This window comes from Orbicella franksi, chromosome 3, assembly GCF_964199315.1.
Source record: "Orbicella franksi chromosome 3, jaOrbFran1.1, whole genome shotgun sequence".
Taxonomy (NCBI): Eukaryota; Metazoa; Cnidaria; class Anthozoa; order Scleractinia; family Merulinidae; genus Orbicella; species Orbicella franksi.
Window position 1 is genome coordinate 13,799,903 of NC_138147.1, and position 27,232 is coordinate 13,827,134.

General features: G+C 38.6%; 1 protein-coding gene across 2 annotated transcripts; it reads left to right on the forward strand.

Moving 5' to 3' along the window:
- The first annotated feature begins 7,904 nt into the window (after window positions 1-7,904).
- LOC145481371 (uncharacterized) lies at window positions 7,905-20,035 on the forward strand. Of its 2 annotated transcripts, XM_081459855.1 has the most exons (6): window positions 7,905-8,703; window positions 8,802-8,853; window positions 11,753-12,103; window positions 12,927-13,148; window positions 13,824-14,145; window positions 14,752-20,035. In XM_081459855.1, the coding sequence occupies exons 1-6, from the start codon at window positions 8,668-8,670 to the stop codon at window positions 16,208-16,210; spliced, it is 2,442 nt and encodes an 813-aa protein (XP_081315981.1). In that variant the 5' UTR covers window positions 7,905-8,667; the 3' UTR covers window positions 16,211-20,035. The 2 variants fall into 2 exon arrangements, with proteins under 2 accessions (XP_081315981.1, XP_081315982.1); XM_081459856.1 differs by lacking the exons at window positions 7,905-8,703; window positions 8,802-8,853 and adding an exon at window positions 10,041-10,683.
- Window positions 20,036-27,232: the final 7,197 nt, after the last annotated feature.

Consider the following 27,232-nt stretch of genomic DNA (forward strand, 5'->3'; position numbering starts at 1 on the left):
AAGAATGACAACAAAGATCTGCGGTCCACATTAGAAAATGTTCCCGACAGGTACTTTAAGAGTCACGACAGCTAAGAAACATTAAATAGATAAATAAATTGGCTAAAATGTTTACAGAAATCGCAGAAATGAGGGGCTCCCCTCATTCGATGAGAAAAACTATTTGTTTTATACTTCATATAGTACTAATTTTTAACGTTGTTACTGATCAACATCTAAAACACTGTGTAGATCACGCCAGTAATTGCCATGATGCGTTTCCCTGTAATTATTTTTCTAAACGATAAAGGTTCCTTAATTGCTAGTACGTCTGGGGTCTGTGAAAGTTTGTTTGCCGATTAATGGAAAAAGTGCTTTGTACTCATAAAATTGTTACAAATCAATAAATATCTTAACATTGCAAGAAGTACTTGCAATGTTAAGAAAACTGTAAGGTAATAGTGTAAAAAAAAAAAAAAAATGGAAATTGCTGTTTTCTAAACAGACCTAGCCTCCATTTAAAGTTTATTTTGATTTTATTGCAATCAAGTTGTTAGGTATATATTCAGGAGTAGTAGAAATAGAAATTGTAATATTTAAGTGAAATTTTGAAAGCTGATTCCTACTAATATATTGTTTTTGTAACTGCGAGAAGATAAAATTTTAATTTTTAATTTGGGAACTGTATTCAAGGAAGTGTACTTTTTGTCACTGTTTTCATAAAAGACCTGCATATCTTGTTAAGGAGACCTTATTTGGTCCCCGTTTTAGAAGTAGACTAAGTCACGCCATATGGATATCATTATTCACAACGAAATTTCCAAGCTCAGTTATCTCATAGAAGAGTTGTATATCTTGTTAAGGAGACCAGGTATGACACTAACTGATCATATTTAAATAATGAAATAAACTTACTGTCTGACTTGAAAGGTCTTCGCATGCTAGGTTGAAACTAAGGTTTCGGAGCCCCATAATGGCTGGTTACATCCAGTGCAAAGAAGTGAAACTGTTTATGGACCGAGGATCGAAGTGGTTAAAAGTTTGGGCAACAAAAATCTATACACATCCGATGGAAATTGAACCAAGTTGTTTAAAAATCCCAAGACTGTCTTAATACATTTCTTATAAAATTAGGCCAGAGAGTCAAAACCATTTTCTATTATTAACGATTACTTTATTCTTTTGATTTTTTTAAGAGAAGAAAGAGTATAGAGATCACAAATAAATATGATCATCTCTTTGACGAGTAATGTTGGCGTATTTTTAAGGGAGTGATTCCTTCGCGCTACTGCAGAAAAATTAATTCTGGCATCGCCGTTGCTAGAGAGCGGCGTGCCACATTTGCACTCGTCCCATTCTCCCTCGCGTACATCAGATGAAATTGTATCATTTAATTAGTTTGCTTGGTCCACCGTCAACTGTTTGTTTAAGTACGGGCATGTGCGCTGTGAAAGCGGCGAAAAGCTGAAAATGAAAACGGAGAGGAAAAATAATCGGAGGTATAAGTTGAGCAGACTGTTTCTCTGAGAAAACTGGAAATGGAAAAATAACAAAAACCGTTTGGTGGATCATTGTAAACTTGTTGGTCCCAGCTGTATCTCCCGATGATAGATGCAATAAATATACGCTTGCAACGACGTTAACCAAGGAATGGTTTTCACCAAGAAAAAGACTGCAGTAAGTATCTGGCCATTTCTTTCTTCTCCAGCAAAAGTATTCAAGGAGAATCTCTCAAAAAAGAGAAAAATACTGTTTTTAAAAGAGCATATTTTGCGTGATCCATATTGTAGCTATTGTTTTTCTTAGCAGCCTAACTGAGTTAGAAACTCTTAAAGGTTGATGTCTTTCCTGACATAATAGGACTGGACAGATAGAGGATACGTATAATACAATGTACATTATATATTCTGATTAGTCCTACAATACTTTAACGATTCGACAAGAAATGGATTTGAACGGCGATCAAATTAACTAATTTTTGAGCTAAGGGAGGAAGGGAAAAAAAATTATGTATATACTTTTAAATCATTAACAAATACGTACAGGCATATAGCTTTCTCAAAAGAATTACTTCTCGTTATCAACACATGCTGATCGCTTTGTGATATGAAACGCTGTTTAATAGAAGTATATATTTTTTATATTCAAATATAAAATAATCTCAGCACGTTCTAAACTTGCGTATTGTGTACGCGTATAAGCAGTTACCTCAAAGACATTGCGGGATACTTTTCTTTTGAATAATAGTAGCTAATGGTGAAGATAACCGCTACGTAAGCCAGATCCCACAGAGCGGAAATTGAACGGCACCTTTGTCATGCAAAACTCAAGCAAATACTACAAGCGCTTCCCTCTTTTCATTGCCTTTCAGTCACATAAATTACTTCAAGAAGTATTGTTTTATTTGAAGAAGCGTAAGAGCTTTCCGTCATAGTGGAGAGGAGCGAATGCAAACAGAGATTGTTTTCAGCGCCGCACGTTAATCATCCAAGTCAATGTTCTTTGGCTATTGATGAAATGTTTTGCAACGTGTTCGTTCGTCATGTAATCTTGATCTAACGGGTTTCAATCGAATTCGAGGTCTTTTGTACGCGAAAATGCGAATAAATAATAAAGAAAAAACAAATGGAATTAGAACGTGGAAACAAGGAAGTACGCGATCCAATTTTTCTCGAATTGCTGTTCATTTCCTTCTGACATTTAAATTGTTTTGAAATAAACATGGATTTCCTAAAAATATTGATAAATCAAGATAAAGATACCTACAAATTCTATTGCGTACTCTTCACGTTGAGTAAATAACAAAGAAAAGTGCTTGCGGTCGCGCAAGGCTATCTGGGCTGCCTGCTGTTGAAGTGCTTTTGCAGACTAAGGCTCCGTCCACACTGCACCAGAGAACTTTGAGAACGGCGTTTTCACTAAAAGCGCATCAAATGTTTTCCGGCTATACTATACACCGGAGAAATTTAAAAACGCCACAATCACTGGTCATTTTGGATTTTTGTCTGAGGAAAACACGGGCAGGGAAATTACAAGATTATCGCAACGTTATCGTTTTTGGAAAGCTCCGATTTCGAAATGTTTTCCGTCCACACTTAAACGCAAAGCTGGCGTTTTCAAATTCTTCCGGTTGGAAGAACGTTTTCGAAAAGCTCCATTTTCGTGTCGGATTATATTAGCGTGGAAATAAAGTTGCGTTTTCAAATTTCCTAGGCGTGGTGTACCGACTAACTTAACGAAAAAAAAAATTCAATAGGTTTCGAAGTAAATCATCGAGCGATAAATTTTTGAAGGGTAGTGAAAGGGAAACGCAATCTTAGTCTTTAAAGAGCTTAATATCCAAAAAGACAATCTATGTGTAATGACTAATGATTCAATATTGGCCGGATGGGATGAATGACAATCTATCAACTTAACAAAAAATTGTTCAACTTTAGTCTACCCCTGTCTAAAACACCATGCACCATAAACTAATTTTCATAAGTAGAGTTCTACTCCTAATATAATGCAAATGCTGTAATCTGATTGGCTGAGCTATCCAACCATTAGTGTTTAGTGGCTGCAGGTCGCTTACAAATTGGCGACGTTTTGTCGTTTCTCCGAAGTCTCGGAGGAACATTTAAAAGCAAATAAATAAGTAAATTGCTAAAAAAAAAAAAATAAAGGACATTAAGGTTTTTTTTTGACATTAAAATTTCGATTTACTCGTGTGATAAGTATTTAATATACATATATTTCAATGGTAGTAAAAAAGTGACAATTCAGCTGCTGCGAAACATTCTCCAAAAAAACTGTTGAGCTGTAAACAACTGTAAATTTCAAACGACAAATCAGACCGCGCGATTTTCACGATAAACTAGGAGTTAAATACTACGTAGGAAAATAATGGGAAATCGTCATTAAATGGAACTGATTTCTGACTTCTATGGGGTGAAAGTTGATGAGGCTCATCAAATATCAGCTCATAAACCTCTCGACTTCATATCGTAATCTAATTTTTAATTAGTGCAGTACACTGGGTGGAAGAGGATGTCCACATGATGGTAATGTCCACATAATGGTAACATTTTCTCACTTCTCCGATGCTTCGTGGAAGATTTAGAATATATTACTTGATAATTTAATTCCGAGCAACGCTAGAGTAGAAAAATGGACCGTTACGAAACTTTAAGACATCAAAATTTTCAACGTACTGATGAGCATGTGGAAACATTTGCAAGTTTCAAACAACAATTCGTTGCGCGCGCGATTTAGCCAAAGCGTGAAGTTTTGTACCCCCAGGTTTATACCGCCTTTAATTTGTAGAGAAATAATTGGAAATCGTTTTTTGAAAGAAATTATTTAGAATTCTACTAAAACAATTAGATTATTCCTACTTGGCTTTCAATTTTCCATTTGTTGGACAAATAAATTGCAAAACCAATCGGTTTGACGAAAAAAGAAGCTAAAGACTTTGCTGTCCAAACTCATAGTGAAAAGGTTGCCTCTTTCCACCATTTGCCTTATTTTCGGGCGTAGAATCAAAAGAATTGCCGCCTTCTACGATTTAGCCAATGATATACAATAGATGGCAGAATAAACTTGAAAGAAAGAAAAAGCTAAAGAGATAAAATAACGTAAACGTGGCCTTTGCTCGTGGCCGTTGGTAAAATTGTATGAGACTTCGACCGTTCTTATTTCTCACGTCGTAAATGATATCAATTCTGAAATGTATCTTGAAGATGTACTCAAACAAAACTTTTGACCGCAGATATCGACCGGCGTTGAATTCCAAAACTGTTTGGCTGTTGTCTGCTTTAATGTTTATGTTGTTGAGTCAATATCGCGGTACTCCAAAAGTCGGCAAGAGCCAGTCTTATAATGACAACATTATTTCCAACTATCTTAAGAAAAAACGATTAAGATTTTTTATCATTTTAAAAACATGGCGAAGGTTGATAAGTGCGGGTGGTCCTTTGTGCTTGTCATGTCCAAGTTGTATTGTACTATTAGCAAAATGTTGCAAAAAACATAAAATTTAGAAAAATTTGTTCACAGTAGAAGACTTTTCAAAAATTGGCATTAATGAGAAATTAGAACGGTTTAAACCAGGGTGTCGAAAGAAATTCTTGTTTGCATTTTTTTGTATTATGATATTTTTGATTCATGTTTGACTACTGTAAAATTGGCAAATTGTCGTACGTAATAAATAAATTAGAAAATAAGAAGGAAAATCTTGACAATTTTCGAAAGATTTATTGAAAATCAATGAGTCAAAAGAGAATATTGAGCACTGTACGGAAATAGTTAAATCGTGGTAAACAGCTGCCTCTAGATTCATTTTTTAAATGAAATAGACCTTTTAAGCTTGGGTAGTTTATTCTCCCATTACAGGCCACGTGACATTCTCTAGAGAATTATTCTTTTATCCATCTAAAAATTATTTATTCATATACACGAAACTATTTGAAAAATTGAAAGCCAGAATTCTCAAGAGCATCATCACATGGTCTGAAATGGCGCTACAAACCGCCAAAGCTAAAAAAGGCCATTAGCTGTGTCACTACTGAATATGAAGCGTTATTAGTCATATGTTCAGGCATTTGTTTAAATCTGTTAAACGAAGGAAAAACTTCCATCGTTGTGGGGATGCCTTTCCTGATACTATAACAAAGGAGTTTCGGCACTTGCTAGGTTTTAGTACATTTTGGAACTTTATAAGTGTATGATTATGAAGCAGAGAACCCAGTTCAATCAACAAAACCGAATGAACGGCCAAGAGATAAAAAGTCAAACGAGCGCAAAGCAAACAAATACCCGAGCACAACCAAACCAAACAAACAGACGGCCGAAAAAAACGGACAGGCGCCTGCATGCAACGACCAGACACCCCCGCTCCATCAGCCAAGAGAGGATGAAGGCTAAGAAAGTTAATACTCCATATAGGCCTTATTTCCAAGGTAATCCCAATTAAGTTATTTTTAGACATGGCACCCAGTTCTTCCATGGAAAATGCTACCAGAAACGCTGCGTGGATGTTTTAGTGGGGAATGAAAATGCATGTACAGCGGCTTGGGCTATCCATTGATCAATATTTGTAGACCCTCCCGAAATTTATGTGACCAGCAGTAATCCACAAATAACTAGAGAGAGGTTACCTTAGGAGTAAGGTCCATATGATTCAGGTCAGCATTGAACGATTTATCTGAATGGAACAAACAGTGCTTTTGTGAGAGCTTTTCAATTCTATAGTTTTGTTACGTAGTCTCTTGCCATCTTTTTAACCAAAAAGGTAAAAGAGAGCCAGAAAAGTCTATGTGAATGCTCCGGCATTCGTTTTGCATATTGGTAGGCTCCAGTTTCTCTCGGAACAGGAGTCACTTGTCACTTTCTTACTTTTTCGAATAAGGTCGAACACCGGCATCCAGATGTCCTTTGGCCTCGGTTTTTCGAGGTTATCGCAAGGTTTTTCAGTCGTCATATTACATTAAGGAGGGTCAACGGGTCCATTGTGAGCCAGAGTTGTGGTGAAATTAAGGGTATAACAGTTTGATTTAGCCGAGTGCCACGGTCTCACGGAACGCTTCTTTATCGACGGATACGAAACAAGCCGCTCGAAACGTCTTCCTGATCCTTAAGTATTGCCGTGTATTTTTTACGCGCTGTGATGCACTTTCGTTATGAGTTTGCTTTCAATCGATCATTCCACCTTTTTAGTGTTAAAATTTCATTTGATCCGTAAGCAGTTGACAATGAAAGTTAGTCGACGGTGATATTAAAGGTATACATTTGTGTGGCAGTTGAATCTCAGCCAACTAGAGGAAGAATGGTGACGATGTTACGTTACTAACGTTAAACGAAACGTGTTTACCGAGCATATATCAGATCCAATTTGCAATATCTATTCTGGCGCACAGACTAACACCTTTTCATCCAAACATATTAGGCTGTTCGTGGCTCTTATTTTGTCGGGATATTTCTGCGGAATGCTAATATCATAAACATGTACCATGAACGTGTTAATTTTCTTTTTCCGAGTATTGGTCTTTAGGCATCCTGTGACCTTGAAAGTCAAAACAGTGATCATCAACTAATTTCCCTGTAGAATATCAGCACATTATCAATCAGACGCCAAATAGACAAAATAATTGACACCAGAGTGTAGTCTTGATGCAAGATCAAATTCTCGCAACAAACTTTTAAAGAGTCGTAGCCATTTGCAAGGAGAAATGGTTTTAAACAGAACAAGAGATATCGTATTCAACCATCCAATATTACACACATGAACTCGTCAGCTGGTGTACCATTAAATCTTAGGTTTCTGCTTACGAAGGCCACCTTCCCCATGAGAAATTGGGAGCTCTAACTTAAACAGAGCTTATTTGTTTTTTTATTTTACAAGGGAGGAGAAATAGGGAAAAGAAATTTCAACTGCTTCAGTTTTACAAACATTTTTTCAAAATTGAGTGATTAATAATAGATTAGGAGAGGATCCCTGAATAGACATTTAACTCATTGAAATAAATAAGAATTTTCGTAATATTTTTTCATAAAGCGAGCAAACCAGTCTGTTTTGGGCTTGCTTTATGGAGGCGCTGCAAAACAATCCTGATCAAAAAAGTCAAGTTGTATTTGACGACAAAAAGGAAGGAAAAGAATGGCTTTAGGGTTATCTGAGGTAATTTCTTGAAGAAATAGCCAGAACAACATACTTTGTTCTCGAAGAAAAACTGTTAAAATTACTTTCCACAAAGAATTTTATAGTTTGACGTTTTTTTAACTTATCACAAACGATCAGTGACTAAGTGGTTTTCGAGACGCTTTGTTGTATTCTAAGAGACATCTGAGACTTATCACACGGCCTAGAAACACGAAACTTATTGCTCAAGATATCAGTTTGCATATTATGTTTTTGCATCGACAGAACAGTGCCATGGTCACTGCGATCAAACATCATCCACAAGTACTTTCGAACACGTTTTCTTTGCACTTCACTTAAGCACTTTGTAGAATTTTGCTCTGAAATTGGCAATTTGTATCCTCGTGCGATTCGCCACGCGCCCTTGTTATACCACTTTGCAGTGCGACCAAGAATGCCTCCCTAAATGTAAATTTGTAAACACAGTCCAGTGTCTCAAGTAATTTGATTTTGTTTGCCTTTTGTGCAGTTCCAATGGGCTTTGTGCCCTGTCTATAATTGTCAACCTACGACTACAATTATGGCTTGGTGTATTTGACAACTCATTACCCATATTAGGCAAACAGGTGATACTTCTAAGCAGGTGGTGAAACGATTAAATTAAATTTGTGTAGAAAATCAGAAATGTCTGCTTAGTTTACCTTGGAATTAAGCGGTTTTCACCACTTTAACACCTAGCACCTTAGATCAAATCGATCAGGGGTTCTCCGAAGAGATTTTGCGGCTTATCGTCGAGATCTCGCCAAACATCGATTGTTTATCAACTGACATTCGGACGAAATTTGATTCAGCGGCCACAACACCTTTCAAATTGGACGACAGCTCTGCTTTCTAAAAGCGCATTAAAATTAATGAAAATCACCATAAACTTCGCATACCCGGACGGACAAGTCAATTTGGGTGACAACAATATCCACAACTTTAAATTCGCTCCTGTGTATGCGTTGAAGAAGAGGATAATTTCCCGGCTTCTCGAGGAGTTCGGAAGAGTCCAATGACCACATCTCAGGATGATTATGTTTAATTCTTTAGCGGTGCTTGCAAGGGTAAGTTGGTGAAATGTTTTCACATGCTTCAGGCTTGAAATGCGGCGCATCTCCTTGTAGCTACAGGTATTTAATCTGCTTGTTTTTGCCTTACCCAGATTAGCCTTGTGATCCTTGTGCTGATGCTGACCGTCTCGGTTAATAATGGAGGTAAGCTAATGTTATTTTTTGCTTGCATCCCGTCTGAGTAACCTGGGTTGTCTGTGGTCGTAGCAGCGACCAGCATTATATCAGTTTGCGCGTGGAATTTTAGTTTTCCAAGAGCACAAAATTTGCGAAATCATTTATTTCCCGTTTAGTGTAACAGTTGAGGCAAATCTGGAAATGAAAGGGCAAAAATATTGCTTTTTTAACTCTCGTCACCTCAATAAATATCGCGAAGCTCGGGGTGATTATTAAGTCCGCGCCATACTATTGTGACTTTGATAGTGTTGGGTTTGTGAATGGTTCGAATTCTTTTGAAAAGTTAATTGTACAGTAAGAAAAAACGAGAAAAATTAGAAAAGCATTGTTAGACAGTGTTTGTGTTAAAATCTGACACTCACTTAGTATCCCTTTCTGGACCGCAAATGTATACAACAAGCTCATCCTCGCGTGAGTTTCTTGACTGGGAAAAAGGTAAAATAATTCCATTTTTTAAGGAAATATACGACATAGCCCAACAAAATGAATCAGTGTTGCGACCTTCAATAATTTCCAAAAATGGCAAATGAAAGAAGGCGATGCGAAAGTTGAAAGCCACAAGCGTCTATTGTGAAAACAAACGTGGCTAGATTTGCGATATGAATAATACAAAAACAAGCATTTTTTTAACCGGATAAAATATGCAATACAGAAATGAGTTGTGTCTGAGCTCAACATGCCCCAAAGAAACTCAACGTGAACTCAACAGGCCCAACGAGAAATTCAATGGAACCCTAACGAGCTTTCTCAATCGGGCGCATTTTTAAATGAGACGAAAAATTTGAAAACCGTGGTTTTTGAGTTGCTTTCTTACTGTCGTTATTACCGATAATTGCTCTTCTTTGTGTTATTTTCATTAACACTTTTCGCGTCAGCTCCATAAGGGAAGTTATTTCCGAATAAAGTCCAATAATTACGCAACTTTTGTAAACACGCTTATCCCTCGTTCAGGAATGAACACATCTGTAGGCATTATCGGACGGTCTTTAATTACAGCTAATAAAAAGTCTCTTTGGGTCTTGTCATATGCTCTGTAGTCAATTCATTTTCTTTACGCTATTTTTAGTAAGAAGAGAAACATTTGCATTAGAAAGCCTTAGTTTCAAAGACGAAGGTTTTTTAACAAATGTGTGATTCTGTCGTAAGGTTTGAAATTTATATTTTCATAGAATAACGATATCTGTATTCTTTAGTGTTTCTGTTATCCTTCATTTGATGTTTAGGAGAATCAAAATTCTCAACACTTGTTTGAAAGTCAGATAATTGATCAGAACCTTTAATTTCTGGAACAACATCCTTTAATATTTTAGAACTTTCATTGCTCGGCACGCCTGGATATCCAATTAGAGTTTAACTTGAAGAATTTCCATGAAGTACTCCCACGAAATGTAAAACCATAGCTTTCGAGCATAAATAACACTTGCTCATCATACATTTTTTATGACAGACACGTACGAAACTGTTTGTAAATGTAAACGCTTGCTAGAATATACGTAGAGTACGAGACCATTCTCCATAAATTATACGTCACGGTTTGTCTCCAAGCCTGCCGATCCACGAGGGCTGGAAGCAAAGATCACGGGAGAAAATCATCAAGTTATTCTTTTCACCGCACACGAAGAAGAGCAATTGGTTCGGAAGGAGTTGTTTTTGGCCATAGATGTAAACATCCCTTCACAAAGATCTTGCGGCAATTTTCATGTGGACCCAAATTGAACGTCCATAATCAAATGAAAAATGCAAATGGCGTGAAAACAAAGCAGAATGAAATTATATTCTTAACAAAGTCGTCCCCTGGTAGGTAGCGTGTATTCTTTCCAGCTGTCTTAACTACTGACATCTTTCAGTGCCAAGGAAAAAAACATCAGTTATTTGTGGAAGAAACAACTTTTTTCCAAACAATGAACCATTTTCAAATTTCCTCCTTTTTTGATGTCAAAGAATGCCTTTCTTTCAACATGTCGCAGTTCAATTGAAACGTTTAGAATATACTGTGAGTCCTTTAAAGCCATTGACTGTGTATCGATAGAAACATGTCAAGTCCGAAAATCGCGCCTAATTATTCAGGGACTGAATTTTCACCATCCCATTTTTTGGAGTAATTAATGGCTTTCTCATGTGATATTAGCAAAGAATGCCAAAATATATTTTTTGCACATTCCATCTGCTAAAATACTCACTTAAATGTTTTCAGTTGAATGTTTTACTTTCCTTCATAACGATCAGAATGACGCTGTATTTAGAGATGTTTGTTTTAGAATAGAGAAAACGCGACCGCAACATCTATGAGAATACGCAGAAACCACAATTTGTTGCAGCTTTTCACCTTTCCTCCAAGTTTGTCACCCGGGTCTCTAAGGGAGCGCAACATACCGATAGCACATGTTCAAAAATTAAAAATGTTGACATGACTCCGAGACTTTCTGCCCCAAACAGCCAATTTTCGAAGATTCCTTTCCTTCGGAAAAAATGAGATTTTGGCCGGTATTTTACAAGCTTTCTATAAGTTTAAATTTGGAGTGAGTTTCTGTCTCGTCTCCTGATCTCATTAGTACGGACGAGAAAAAGCAAAAGGTTGTCTTCGTATCAAAAGAAAAGTCGTCCTTAGTAGTCTCGGTATATTTACTGTAGTGCTCTTATGGGATATCGTAACAGAGCTCTGGTTAAGCAGGTCTTCCATCTTAGTACCTTTCAATCTGATATTTCTCAGTTCTTCGTAATCCAGTTGCTCTACCCATAATGTACTGTTTAATATCTCTACTAAACAAAGTGTGATGGAAGATTGCAGGGAATGGGGATTGTGATATTTGACATAAATTCCCTTTCTGACTGCTTGCAAGAAACTGATCGTCTCGTTCCGTTTTAGAGGTTCGTATAGAGGACATAGGACGCACGTTCTCCAAGGTCATCTGCCAAGGAACGACGGTCAAATGGAATTGCAGAAACTCGTCTCTTGCAATGGTTATTTATACTGCTACCTACGGACGTGAGGAGTATGGTGACACTGTCTGTCCTTTTAAAAAGCCCCTCGTCGATGACTCAGTGATTCAGGCTAATGACACAAACGCCTACTCAAAATGCCCTTTGAAGAATATCACCGTACGGATTATGAAACTGTGTGACAAGAAAAAGCGTTGTACTGTTACCGCAAATAAAACTTACTTTGGAAATCACTGCAAAGGAGTTTACAAAGTTCTTAAAGTTATTTACGCCTGTGGTGAGTATTTTTTTAGTTATTAAATTACTACATCTTATTGTCGCTTTTCGACTCATGGCCCAAATTTTCTCTTGGAGTGTGGTGACACAGTACAAAAAAATGGTAATGCAACAATTTTGTCCACATATTTCCTGAATTTCAAACAGCCTCCTTGGAATCTCCTCTTCTTGTATTCTGTAGCCATCTCTTTAAATTGTCTCACTTGCAACTTAAGATCCGACCTTTTCTCTCACGATTATACTTCTCTTCTTTCCTTTTTCTTCTTCAGTGAACAAACATGAATTAAAAATCAGGACCCTTCCTCTATACACTACAACACCTAGTTACAGCACTACTCCTGTCACTTTATCCACTTCTTCACCCAAAGTAACACCCACACGTAAGAGAGTAACAACCTTGACCAAACGAAAAAAAAGTCGCACTAATTCTACTGTTAGAAAGAGTCGAACACGCACAACTAAAGCACCTCAGTCCACAAAGCACACTTCTGGGTCGAAAACCCTCGCTGAGACAACTTCCAAACTTTCTACTCTATCGTCTACCAATCTATCGACAAAAGCGCCGGTAACGATGACTAACAAGCCCACTAAAGTGACACCGACAACGTTACCAATCGTTTCTAAACCGAAAACGACTAAGAAACGCACCCGGGCAACGATCACTGAACCAAAGACGGTAAGTAAAGGTGTCATTACGTTGAAACCGAACGTTACGGTCTTAACTTCTGAAGCTAGTGTACCAATAACCATTCCTATTGTGTTAACAAATACAACAATAACCACTGAACGACACCAAAAGTCTAAGAATCCAACCACGTCCACAGGTGTACCAATCACGATACAAGTGAACTGTACCAACTGCACATTACCAAACGGGACTCTTACCTCCATACCCACCACTTTACGACCAATTATACCGACAACTCACAGGGGAGCTTCATCCAAGACAATTTCCAGTGGTGCACCAGAAGTCATGGGGGTGGCAAGACCAGAGGCCGTCATAGGTGTGTCAGGATCACTTTACCTTTGGTTTCTTCACATGAAAGGTGAGATACGCATATACAAATTACACGTGAATAACGTTAGTGTATTAAGGGTAGCAACAAGGTTAAGAACACAGAGAATCTAGGATCCTCTTTTATTTGAAGTATTTAGGATTCTCTTGTGCTTGTAGTAAATATCCGTACGCCATAGAAGTTTTTGAAGTTGCACCTAGCTCTCTGGAATGCTTGGCTTTCTATTCCCATGACAATGCTTGGCCTGCTATTCCCATGACATAATTCGCTTTTTGATGGATAGAGCCAGTCGTACTATGGTTGTAGATTCTGGTGTGCGTTGCTAACCTGAGTATCATACTTTTCTTACTCGCGGGGTAGGAGGAGGAAACAACAGGAATAACATCGTCAACAAAAACAACAATTACAACATTAATTTGGACCAGAAGATAAAAAGATACCCCGATTAAATAAGGGATACAAAAGATATCCAAGTATTATGGACCACAGATATACACTTTTTGAGAAATCAGACAGTGATCTCGCGAATACTTGTCAGTCCAGCAGTTGTCCGGTTTCCTAGTAATTCTCCGATCATTCCAAGTCATCACTGAGAGCCTACATTCCGATGCGGAACAAATGAAACGTCCTTCAGGTGTTTATCGCATTTTTTTGCAGACGAACAATAGATCACTATTTTACAACTTTTGGTTTAATCATTTGCAGACAATTCTTCGACGTACACGACGGTGTTTCTCCTGAGCGCATTGGGAGCAGCAATTATAATGGTGGCAGTTGTAGCTTGCTTTCTAACCCTCCAGAAAAAGAAGGAATTCCTGAAGCTTGACATAATGCACCAACCCAAAAGATTCATAGCTCCACCCAAGGATACGAAGACAACTAACCAGAACGGACATGTCCCCGGAAAAAGTGAGAAATTACCCGACGCGGAGGAAGCACCCGATGGAATGCTTCCAAAAGGACCTGAGGTTGTATTCACCGCCCATGACGTAAATAATCATGTTCCCAAAGAGTTCAATATCGATAGGTGAGAAACCGAGACTCATTTCATTAATTCTGGGCTTATCGTTTGAAAGACTTTGGAGTTTGCATCAAAATATCAAGAGTGAAAGGAAAAAAGGAAGAAAAAATCCCCTAATAACATCAAAGGCAAACGAATAACAAATCCAAACGAACAACAAAGCCAAGAGCGCAACATGTACAGAATGAGATCTTGAGTCGCCAAGTGTTTTTATATCTGTCTGGAGTAAGGAACTATGGTTTTGGGAGGGCGTTTTTGTCGTAGGGTGACTGTTGCAACTCATCTTATTTGCATTCAGCCGAATCAAAGTAGAGTTTTTCGGGTCGACACCTGATGAAGGTGAAAATGTGTTTGAATGCAGTTGAAAAAAGTAAATGAGCTATTTAACAAAGCAGCCTCACGTTTTCAGCACATATTTTATTTGTTTATTGGGAATGTTATCTACGATCCCTTTTCACGTTCGGGAGCGATAATGCTGCGAGTGATAAATCATTTACATGAGTCAAACAGTGAATAAGATGGGTTCCCAGACATTCATGTTCAAAACTAACTGTTGCTTAAAAAGTTACACTGTCAAACTCACTGATGAATGCCTTTAAATATTTAAAACAGATATTCTGGTATGGAAAATGGAACAGTGAAGAAAGTCGATGGCACAGGTATTCATGTCAACCCTCTGTTTAACGGTAGCAATAGTAACAAACCTTCAGGCTCGATCACCAATTCAAACCCAGGTAATCAGCGTGGAAGTGACGCGGTTTCCAGCCTTCCATCTACTCCATGTCGAAGTCGTACTCTAAGTGAGCCCAGAACCGGGACACCACGACGCGGAAGAGCCAACAGCACCGGTAATGTATCTCGTAGTCATGAACGGCACCACAGTCAAGGCATGCCTGATTATCCTGACGAGAGAGTACGACTTCCTCGTCACCTCAGCGCTGGAAACGTGTCTCATCACCATCGACACGGAACGCAATCAGATCACGCTTTGCAAAGTCAGTCACCCGCAAGAACCCTACCCCGCCAGAGGGCAGCTACAGGAAATGCAGCATATAATCAATCGCCCGTGCGAAATCCTCTTAACTGGCCTCCACATGGACAAGCAATACCTGCCAATGGAACATCTAACACTGGGATTATAAGCAACTCCTCGCCAGCGAGATCGGTTCCAGACGGTACTTTGGTAAATCAGTATCCCACTACAATTGGCAATTTGAACAACAGGCAGCAAAGCCCCGGAGGTGTAACGCAACAGCCATCACCCTCTAGAGGTGCACAGTATAACTCTCTTGGTCATACGGTGAAGCAACCCTGGACCACTGGTGAGGCACCCAGCACACCCTCACAAAATTCAGGGTCATATCAGCGGGCAAATCCGAACTCCCCAGTGAAATTTTCCAATCCGTCTAATGTAGCATTGGCATCTGACGGCAACGCGGGAACACCAACACCTTACTCGGCCCATCGGAACACCCCGAAATTAAACAGAAAATGGAGTGAGGAGAAACCGACAAATAATGCTACTCCGAATATAACAACAAACCCAAATTACAACAATAAACCTAGCGATATTTGGCAGAAGCACAGCGAGTCAGGGCAAAAAGATGGAAGCGGTAAAGGCTTAAGCAGGGACCAAGGGAGCATACCAGGCGGTACTCTACAGCGCAGGAATGTTTCTTCTGAAAAATGCTCTCCTCAGGAGCAAGATGCTAAAAAAGGTACGCTGCGACCTCCTAGCACGGGGGAACTTCTTTCCCCTTTGGATGCTTTGCCAGAAACATACGCAGATAACCCCAGTTTGCGTATATCTGACCGGCATTCTTACAACATCACTCCAGGAACTTCATCTTTTCACCCTTTCTCGCCTCCGCCCCCAGATTTACCAACAGACAGTTCCGATGATGATCTTTATAGTATCGTAGCGAAAGGCACCTATTCTTCCGCAGCTCCAGATCCTAATTTAAGAAAAACCGGTGTGGCTCGGTCTATGTCAGATGGAAGAGAAAGAAAAAGCAAAAACAAACATGTATATGTAGTTATACCGTCAGGAGATGGTTCAACCGCAGTGTAGATATATCTTAACCACAATGGTGGAAGGTGGAAGTCTATCATGAGACTAGACTGGTAATCCCTGAAACAAACAGAAGTTCTCTGTTTTCGCGTCACAGATTAGAAAACCTAACATGATAATCACAACCAGTATTTTGGGGAGCTCAGTCTAATGTAGGGCCATGAAATAGTTAATTGTAGCGCGCGGCAATCATCTTTTGTTATATCTTTATCTCTTTTGGAAGTGGTTTATGTCTTAGGGTTCTGGGTTCTAATGTACTGAAGCTGTTCTAACTACTCTGGGGGTGGAGGAATATTTCTGTATCTTTGACTTGCACTTTTTCTGCTTTGACTGTTCTTTCCTATCATTCTCTACATAACCTCTTTACTAACACAGTGAAACCTAACTGTGTAGCTGACGGTGTTTTGTTTACTTACTTCAGAGGTAGGAAATGCCAATGATAGCAATGCTGATGCTCTTGAACCACAGAATGCCTCGGAAAATTCTGTCATGGACAAAATTTTGGGACTGCCTCGATTATTGTTCGGAAAAAGAGAACGGGAACTGCCAACAGAATAACGTTGATCACGGAGTTACAGTGTAAAACACAGTGGAGACAGATACAGTGTAATTTCTAACAAACGACATTTACTGCTCCGCTATAAAGACTACTAATCCTTTATGACAAGTAAGCAGGAAATCCCCTAAAATCACAGACGATAGTCAGCAAGTACATTAACGAAAAGTTAACATGACAATGGAAAGGAAGGTCAAAGGGTGAATCAAAGAACGCGAAGCAGAAAAGATCGGCTATTTACTCTAACAGTCTGAAACGGACCTTAAGATAGAAATGGGCCTGCATTGGACTGAGTATTCACAAGTAGCGGATGTTAAAATTGCCATGTCGTAATTTATAGATTGGAAGCTGCTTCTTCAGTGTTATTTAAAGTCTATAGCTTTAGGGGAGAATATTTATCAAAGGAGAATATTTGCCAAATTGAGACTGATAGCTGTAACGTTAAAAGTTTCTTTGATTGTGGTGGAATTCGGTAGATACCTTCTTCTGGGACTTTATCAGGGAAAAAAATGTTCAAAACGACAAAACTCAGAAGTAGCTCCCACATGACCCAGCAAAATGAATTTTGAATAGAGAACATTTCGACAGAAGTGATGTAGCTGTAAGAGAATATAAAACTTAGGCCATAGTGTAATCTACAGACGTACTACCTGTGTCAGATGGAAACCTTTTTGAGCAGTTTAGCTCTGTTATCCCTTAGAGTACGAGGCTTAAATTACTTTCATATTTAAGTCTACAATACTTGATCGTTCTTCTCATCAGTATTCACTGAAACGGCCACGTGATGTTTTATTTACAGACTCAAAACTTTAGCCACTTGTACAGCATAATAAACAGTACCACCAAGAGAGGATGAGTGGTAAGATAGACCATATTCCCAAGGTGATCCCTCACAAGTAATGTTTAGATCAATTCCGGTATCAGAAATCCCGGGAGAGTATAGCAATAGCCAATCTTGTGAAGCAGATTTTGTTCACCTGTGCAGCTCAAGCAACTTTACATTCGTTTTCATACCTTTCCACCGCCCCCTCCTAAAACGAGCCCACAATGCGCATGGGTGCTGAAAATGACTGGCCATTGTCTAAAAATATCTCGAGAGGATTATGTTGGGAGAAAGGCCTTTATAGAGATTAACTCTGTTACCCTTTATTCTCTCTTGGTACTACTCAAAAGCAATCATTTGATCAGGCCACATACTGGGGTTTTATTCACGTGCGTACTAGACACGAGGTCGATTCTGGGAGAGAAAGGTTCAAAAATTGTTTTAATAATGTGCAAATAGAGTAACGCAACAATTAAGGGCATTACGTGAACGTGAAGTCTACGTCTCCCTACTTTTCTTGCGAGGACTACCTCGTCTGAAGCAGATATCCAAAAAATTGTCAAGGCGATGGTTTCTTGTCACCTCGTCTGTTTAACGCTCCATTGCAATTAGGAAAATTTGAATGTTTCTTGTGGGGACACTCTTATGGGGACAGGCCTCGACCACTTACAAGGACTGCGTCCCATCGGCGAATTATGGGGACATGTTTATGAACGCCAAATAACTACCGACCGATAATATACATATATGACACTACTCGATTCTGATTGGTTCAGCGAAGTCCCAGTGCAACACCAGTGCAAAGAGCGGTTGTTTCATTAATTGTCCAGAGTTTGGACAAACAATAGCGTGAATCTAATTTGTAACGATTATGTGTGTAGTGATTATGTGAAAAAACAATCAGGAGTGCATTCTGTTATATTTCCATGCTTTGATCTTGGCAAGCTTTCTGGAACACTAACTAATCTGCTGTTAAGGGCGAAAAATTGCTTTCTCAAAAACAAACATTCCCATTCTTGTGAGGATTCAAGATGTGTATTCTACAGACCAACCGGCTTCTGCAGACTTCTCAGAAGTCCCCTTGAAATAGGTCTACTTGAAAATAATTATTAATTTAAGGGATCTTTTTCAGGGAACCCGAAACCCTCGCAATCCCCACAGAGCTGGTGTGGTTTTATACACAACTTTGCGATTTGTTTCTGCCCCCAAACTGAAGTAAATTGTATAAACACCACTTTTCAGAGGTCAGAGTAAGTTGGTAAAGTGGTCAGCCCATCTAAGACATGATTTTTTAGTTCATTCCCTTTAGAGTATTAGACCAATTGAACAGATAAATATTACATGGAATTATTTTCAGGATGTCTGAAAAAAGCTGGCCATTGATGTAATTTATATTGCTTAAGTATCTACAAAGCCGGTGGATACTAATCTCTTGCATTTGTAAACGAAGTCACTATAGTTTAACGAAAAATCGACATAGTGGCCGGCCAACGGGTGTTTATATAATTTTGGATCGACTCTAAGGATATGCTATTGTACTTGTAATATAACGATGAAGCGCGAATTCGAATATTAAATAGGTCAGCAATTCGTACGTGTGATACAGATGCCATGTAAAATTTAGTCATCTGATAGTAAAATCCCAAAATGTTCTCATGGCACATGGCTCAATTCCATTTTCACACGCACGCATTGCGGACGTACTTTTGTGCAAATAGCTAACGTACGTGAATGACTACCTTGTCTGCAACGTATGCGTAAAAAATCTTAATGATCTTCTTCTTAGTCTTATGAAACACTAATTAAAATGTAGAAGCATAAGGTCTTCACGTCCACAATTCTGATAATATTCCGGGCAGTCTGGTCAGGCTAATAGATAAACGATTGTAATTCAACCATATTGTAATGACCGTTTGCAGCTAAAACGACGATAAAAGGCAAATATTAAATGGATTTAGCCTTCTACGTTGTTGACCCTAACTTAGGGAGTTAAGCTAAACTCGCGGTGGCATAAAACTAGACAATTACTGATTTCAGCTTTCAAAACGATAAAGCTAGGTTTTACAAAAGTTAAGCGCAAAGCAATTTTATACAGATCTAAGCCATGGTGTGAAGAAGATATTAGATAGCAGATGTATGATTGAGGGATATGTTAAGGGTTTCAATAAACAAATACGAAAGTAAAATAAAATGTAACCGTTGAAACAATCACGCGAGTGAGGGATTTTTTGCCTGTTATTTTAAAGTTAACCCTCTTCCATTTCTGTCATGTTGTTCATTAGACCTTGGCTAAAGTTTGCAACACTTCGCAAACGAGGAAAAATACACGAAAAGTCGTTTTGTCATGCCGTCGGGCGCCATTTTGTTCATTAAATAAAACCTATGAGGGATTCCAAAATTCATCACGACTCCAAAGTTAAATAATTTCCATAAAACCTGAATTCATGACGCCGTTTTTAAGGCGGGAAATCATATAACATCTGATTCCCATAGAAAAACTGTATATCTGAAGTATCTGTACCTTGAACGTTAGAGGCAAAACTGTAAAAAACCCCTTGTTTTTAAAGCTTACACTTTCAGAAAGTAATTATGCTTTCGTCCCAAAGAAAAATTAAAAAATTAAGCTGGTCTGTTCCTAATTAAGACTACCCGAAGTGAATATTTCAAGAAATACTTGATTTTTTAGTACAGACAGGAGCCGATTTTTCAGGTGTGTGTAAACCAGAGGGAGACTTGTGCAGGTACATGTACGGCAGTATCTCACGAGAAGACATTAAATGAATATCTTATTCCATGCCTCTCTTGGGCAGATAATATTGTGATATTCTACCCTGGGTAAAAAGAGTTTCATTGCAGTAAACAAAAATCCTGCTGTAATTTTGGCAACAATCATTTTTTTTTTCAGAGAAATAGTGTAATATTCTAACCTAGGTTTTGTTAATCATGACATTGTAATAAGTTATGGAGAATCGCTCTGGCCTGGGGCAAGCCTAAGACCAGGCAAGAATAGAAGTGAATAGCTAGATCAAGCCCGAATCACTCGTTGGGTGGAAGGGTGGGTCACCAAACTGTTGGCTTTCGCGCCCTCGAGTTGAGTGATGGAGTAATACACGTGGAAATTATTTTATACTGTCATTTACATAATCCAAAGAGTTTCAATTACCAATGTAAATTGAGTTTGCATAGTGTCGGCTAGACTGGTAAAACCTCGACTTTTTTAATAAACTGGAAAAGCTTGTTGACGTATCGGGTGGGTATATCCCCCTTCGTCTGGTTTCATCGATTTTCGAACCCCATAAAGAGCTGTTTATGGAATTTTTTTGGGGGAGGGGGTGGGGAAGGGATATCACTCATGGTTCCAACTTCGTGCAAAAAGAGTTTCTTGTATTTTGTTGCCGTTACGTTTTGCTTTTCAGGTTTTTCGGATGCCTTAAACTGGCTTTATGTAGACAGCCGAATTCGAGAATTAGGATCATTTGGGACGCGTTCCATTCGACCAAAATTTCCAGAAATTCCGGTTCAAAATCGAATGGAACAGAAAGATTCTGGATACTCGTTTAAAATATTTTGGTCAAATATTTTGGAAATTCCGGAAACTTCCTGTTCCTTTCGGCATTTCTACCTGGTACGAATCGGCCCCAGTTCCTCTAGTCGTGAAAAGCCACAAGATTGCGTCGAGTCGACACTACCCTGGATGCAAAACGATCTGCCACAGTTCGAGCCTTTTATTGATTGCCTATCCTCCACAAAAACGTTAGGATCTGCTTTTCTAGAAAATTGTGGACTGGTCGTTCCGAATTTCCTGTGGGCATTTGCCCGGTTTGCATAATCCCCCGCGAGAAACGTTCGCGAGAAAAGTTTCTTATCTCACGAAAATAGTTCTTGAGTCGGTCAGGTAAATATCTCGGAAGAGTTTACTTAAAATAATCGTGAATAGCCGTTTTTATACTAGAGGACGCATCATTCGTCCAGAAGGATAATGCGTCCTCGCCGTTTTTATACTAAAGACGCATTATCCGTGTGGACGAACTTGGGCAAAAATTTGTAGCTCGTCTGGTTATGCGTCCCTAGTATAAAGACGGGCACAAGACGTATTATGCGTCTAGACAAACTCTACTTCAGAATTCGTCTTGAACGACGAACTAGGAGAAATAGTCTTTATACTAGAGACGCGTAACCAGGCGAACTACAAATGTTTGCCCAAGTTCGTCCAGACGGATAATGGGTCTTTAGTATAAAAACGGCCAATGTGCGTTAAATTTCTTCGCATCAAGAAGCTTACTGCACTTAAGACAGCCAGTTCAACATTATCCTTCAGCATTTTGTCGAGTAAATCTTGGCGGGAAATGTGCACAAGCGGGAATAGAACGAGATCGGTCCGGTGGTGAAAAATACCGTCCCATTCGACATGCGAAAATTTCGGTAATTCAAACCACAATTTTTGGTCGAATGGAATGCGCCCTCGTTTACGATATTCTGATTGGCTGTCCTCTTGTTACGTAATTGTTTTGATAGTCAGAGGAACTAGGGGACGTTTCGAGTAATCGTTTATCAAGCACCGGATGAGTTCGTTTCGTCTTAGCTTTCACTTTTCTGTTTCCGGTTTAGTAAGTAAAGACTTTATTTAAAGAGGGTAGCACTAAAATAGTATAAAAATGCTAACAAACCAGTGGCCCTCTAAAAATTATGTACAATACGGATGTTAAAACTATGGCATAACTATGAGATAATACAACGAATAAAAATACAAGAGATAAGAGATAAAATCAATTAAAAGTACTTATTGTTTAGCAATAAGCACTGGGAACAAAATGAACGCCAACGGGGAGCAGTACCTTGCAGTCCTAATTTACGCCATTTTCTGCCTCGTAACTCTAACTGGTAAGGTTATTTTTTGAGTTGCTGTGTGTTTTATAGAACCTCATTGCTATGTTCGTCTACATTGTGATACGCAACTTCCCGGGTGACTTGCCTGCACTTGTCGATGCGTGGCAACTTCAGTTCAGGACGGATCTTACAACGTTTTTCAACAAGTAATCATACAGCAATCGTAAAAGTTTCGTCTCCCTTTGCAAAAAAATTTTACCGTTTCAACTGACCGTTTGGATGAGCACATTACGTGAAAAGGCACATGTTCACAAGTGATATAAACCGTTTCTTCAATTCTTGTCTTCTATAACATATTCCCACCCCGATCAGGTCTCTTTATATTTTTCTGGAGTTACATGTTGTAGCTAATTATTTCTTTTGGCTTAAGTTATCGGTAGATAGTTTTATACTCGAACGTTAGGGTGCAAAGTAATGGAGAAATATTGCTTGGACGAGGCTCAAATACACGTTTGCCTGCTCGTACGTTATGTCACGCTTCCACGTATCGCGTGACGGGTCCTAGTCAAGTTTTACTAATAAGCACTCGGGGCTTTTACTAATATTTGTTTTCGTGTGTTTAACAGTAGTACAAGTAATAATGTATATAGCAAGCAATTCTGCGATAATTTTAACCATTCAGTTTTTATAGTTCCTTTTTCCTCTCTCATATTTTCTTCCGTTCAATTTTGTTCCAAGTTTGTTCCTTCATTCTTCCTCAGACTTATAATTCGCTTGCGCGTGATTGGGCTAAACGCATCACGTGACTGAACATGTCCCAGCTAAAAATGGGGAATATCCGAGTGATATTCGCCAATGCCAAAAGAGCCCGCGTATTGCAAATAATGTATTGGCATTATCGGACAATCTGGTCCATAATTTTAGCGTGTCTTAGCAAACAATATTGTGTGTTTGCAAATAATATTCGAAGGATAATAAACACAATAGCCTCCATTTGGTGTTAAAAATGTGCTTAGAAATTTCTCCTTGGACATTATCTGTTCCTTGAAGCTTGCAGTTTTCCTTGAGCTTTGCTCTTGGAAAACTATTTGCTTCCTGGAACAGATAATGTCTGCGGACAAACATCCGAACATATTTTTGTGTCAAATGGAGGGTACTGTTTATATACACCTTAGGTCTTGTATGTTCGAGAACACACACGTATTTACTTAGTTTGGGTGGAAAATATCATAATATTTAATTATGCACAGCAAAATTGGTGCCTTTATTAATTTGGTCATCAGTCAACAGCAAAGAAGGAATACCTTAGAAACTTGAATAAACACCATGTTAGGTTCCCCGAAGGGTACATAAAGCTATCTGCCAGATAAATCACTATCCTGTGGATTAAAGCATTGGCAAAACAAACTACACTATCCACTGGATAGTGTTACACACCCTTTGAACAATTTGAGCCCCAGATACACATTAAAAAAAAACTTCTTACGGGTGTAGCTTCCACTTAGTGTCACCCTTAGCCTCATGTAGGCATTTAATTAGATGGAGCGCAGGGAAAAAGGTAGCAAAAACAAATATAGGGGAGAAGCGTGATGCGGGCAGGTGATTTCGCTCCCTGCACCAAGCCCCTCTCTTTCTTCATGCTGCACCCCAACTAACTGAATGCCTGGAAGAGGCTATGTCACCCTTGAATAAGTAAGCATTTTATTGCTGGTCAATAGTTCGAAAATCTTGAGCTCAAGAGTACTACTTATTTGAAAAGACTTATGCAACAATGCAGCTACTTGACTCTGGGTGGGAGAGCTACTTTGACATTTTATACTCAGTATTGCTTGGTCTTTTCTTGAATAAAATGGGGCCTTTATTCAAAAATGTTTCTTAGTAAGTCTTAAATAAAGTATACTAGCATGCTGCCGCCAAATACATTCTAAGCTCAAAAAAGTGCTTCCAAAAAAAAAAAAAAAAAAAAAAAAAAGTTCTGTGACACTTTTTCAACTAAATATTGTAATTTATATCATTGCTTCAATATTTGCATTGGCTAACTGTTTGGCTAAGTAGTAGCTGTTTTTAGCTTGTAGCTAGCCTGGGACATAGAAAAAAATTATCAATCCCTCACAAGATGACTCTGCACACAGGTCAATGCATATGCCCCATAGCACTGAGCTATGGGGCACAAGTAGGGACAAGGTGTAGGAAAACTACCATTTTTGGTAAAATTAGGTAACAAGCTCTGCTGTTCTCAAGGATGGCTCACTTGCAAATGTGCTACTTTTTCATCTGTAACATAATTATATAAATTGTAATTTTACAACACCCTTATAAGTTTGATTCTTTTGGGGTAGTAAATATGACCTGAAATACTAGTCATTATGTAACGAATTCTTAGGCAAAGTTGGTTTAATTTAATTTGATTTAATTTAATTTATCACACTGATCAGGTCCTGTATTCTTGTTACCCTCTTTTGTTATTTGTTGTAGTATGAGGCAACGAGAGTTTTTGAATTAATCACCTCTAGTGTCATCCTCGGTGGACTCCCATAGAAAAAGGATGGGGGTGCTTGTCGGAACTTTTGTAAAGAACCCCTAAGAGCTACCAAGATCATATTTTGTGGGTTTGGCTTGAATTTTTTTCACCCCTAAGAGGTACCAACACACATTATCTCCTGTCATATTTTGTTCAGCTCAATACCTTAAAAGATACCGCAAAAGCTCCCTTTTGAGGGTAAACACGCTAACAGGTACCAAAACTACTTTTTTAAGCCCTAAAGGATACGACGAGCACCCCCGTCCTTTTTACATGGGAGGCCCCTCCCGTAGCGTCATTCCTCTATGCCAGAGTTTTTGGGAATTGCTCAGCAGAGCAGAGGAGTAACGAAATAAGGGATAAGGGGTTGGGTCTGGGTGTTCCTTTGTTAAGAAATATTGTTTGGTATTTTAAAGGGTACATTTTCTTTGAATGTGTGTAAAAGATAAAATGACTGTTCAGTTTTCTTACACGGTATGGCTTGCTGCTGTTTGGAATAGCCAAAAGATTAAATAATTGAAGAATATTGTAGAAGTAGCTTGATGAAAGCACAGCAGCAGATCCAAGTTAGAGGCTAGAATCTTTTAAGTTAAAAAGTGATGCCCGAAGGGCCAAAAAATTCCTGCAAGGTGCCTTCGAGACCAGGCTTCATCTTGTGTGTTAAATCTTGTGTTGAATCTGGGATCAGCCACTAAAGTGTGGTCATAGCTCATGGCTATTGTGTTTTTATGATAGGTCCTTAACTCTTATATGTGCGTGCTCATCCCTCGCATATTTTAGTGGGTACTGGCAAGTCATCGAGCGTCACAGCCTGAGAGAGTTGTATGAGCATTTTCTAGTCATGCTATGTTAAGATCAAGCCTGTAATCTAACTCACCTTTTAACAAGCTGTTAAAACTTAATATATACATTTATTTTCTCAGGGGATCTTGATTAATTTAGGCTTCAAACAAAAGGCAGGAGCGGGGAGGGCTTGGTTGAAACCCTAGTGCATGCAATCATTGCATTTAGCATGAAAGTGTCTTAATAAGAATCATTTCATTTATCTCTTTTAAATTATTCTGCATCCTCCACTGAAAGTGTTATTACTTTTGCTTAGATGACCCCTACATGTACTTTATACCTGTATTGATACTGAAAACTTATTCTATAACAATTTGCCTCAGTTAACAATGGGTAGTTATCCATCCATCAAGGTTTTATAACTGGTAATTAGATGGGCAGTGATAAAATTGATAAAAGACATTTAGTTTTCAGTAATAAAGTGTAGTGTCACTTCAACACTTGAATGAATCATTTGAGGAAATTGCTGTTCTTATTTCTTAAAGCCCAGTTTGGATATAGCAAACTTCCCCCTTCCCCTCAAAAGAGTTACACTAGCCTCCCCTTAATTTTCCTAACTAAACGTTCCCTAATTCAAGTATTACATGTAAGTGCAACCAGTTTTGAATTTTTATAATTGTCATACTGAATCCTATATTTAAAGTTTTGTTCACCTTACTTTGGGTTTTTCGTGTGTGGCGGAATACGTGGACGGCCAGAAGGTAAACGCTGTCATAATAGAGGCTTGATCTGGTCAGTATACATGTGCAGCTCAAAGAGGCTCAAAAGGGTTTTTAGCCTTGGTGTGGAACTTTTAAAATTAAAACTCGCTTGGCAGACAACCTCCTACACCATTCTGGTAGCGTACGATGATATCTTTATTGCTTCCTCATTGCAAGCGACGGTAGCGTGAGAAAGAAGACTAGCCATAAAATGTCGAGGTATATTAAGGATTGCTACCTTACGGGAATGCTACAGTAATCTCTGAACTGGCTTTTTTAATGATTGAACAAAAAAAATCAGAAGATTTAAGTGTTATGCACTGACTTAGCTTGATGGTAGATTACCGACATCATGCTCATTTAGAGTAAACAAATAGTGAAAAAATGATTAGCATTGGTGTAATTCTATTGTCATTGCTATTGGTATCCTTTAACAAATTCAGTTCCAACCACACCTTATTGTTTGCAGGTGTTTTAACCAACGGAGCTGACCTATACGTCTCCCGCAAGTCAGGTAACGACAACTGGCCATGTGACCTATCTTCTCCATGCGAAACCATTTTGCGGGCCGTGAACTTGGCATCGTCTGAAGATCACATTTACTTGGATGGGGCCAATACTAACAAAAATCCTTACACCTGTCACGTAACGCAACCACATATGGGGACTTTATACATTAATAAGAGCCTGACATTTGTACGATTCGGCTCTATCCCTCAGATTAGATGTTTAAACTGGACAATCTTTGATG

What these genes read in the sequence shown, in the direction of transcription:
- LOC145481371 (XM_081459855.1), top strand. Translation starts at nt 8,668, where the DNA reads ATGATTATGTTTAATTCTTTAGCGGTGCTTGCAAGG. An exon ending in CTTTAGCGGTGCTTGCAAGG is followed by an intron (nt 8,704 to 8,801) that starts GTAAGTTGGTGA and finishes TGCCTTACCCAG; the next exon opens with ATTAGCCTTGTGATCCTTGT. An exon ending in TAAAGTTATTTACGCCTGTG is followed by an intron (nt 12,104 to 12,926) that starts GTGAGTATTTTT and finishes CCACGTCCACAG; the next exon opens with GTGTACCAATCACGATACAA.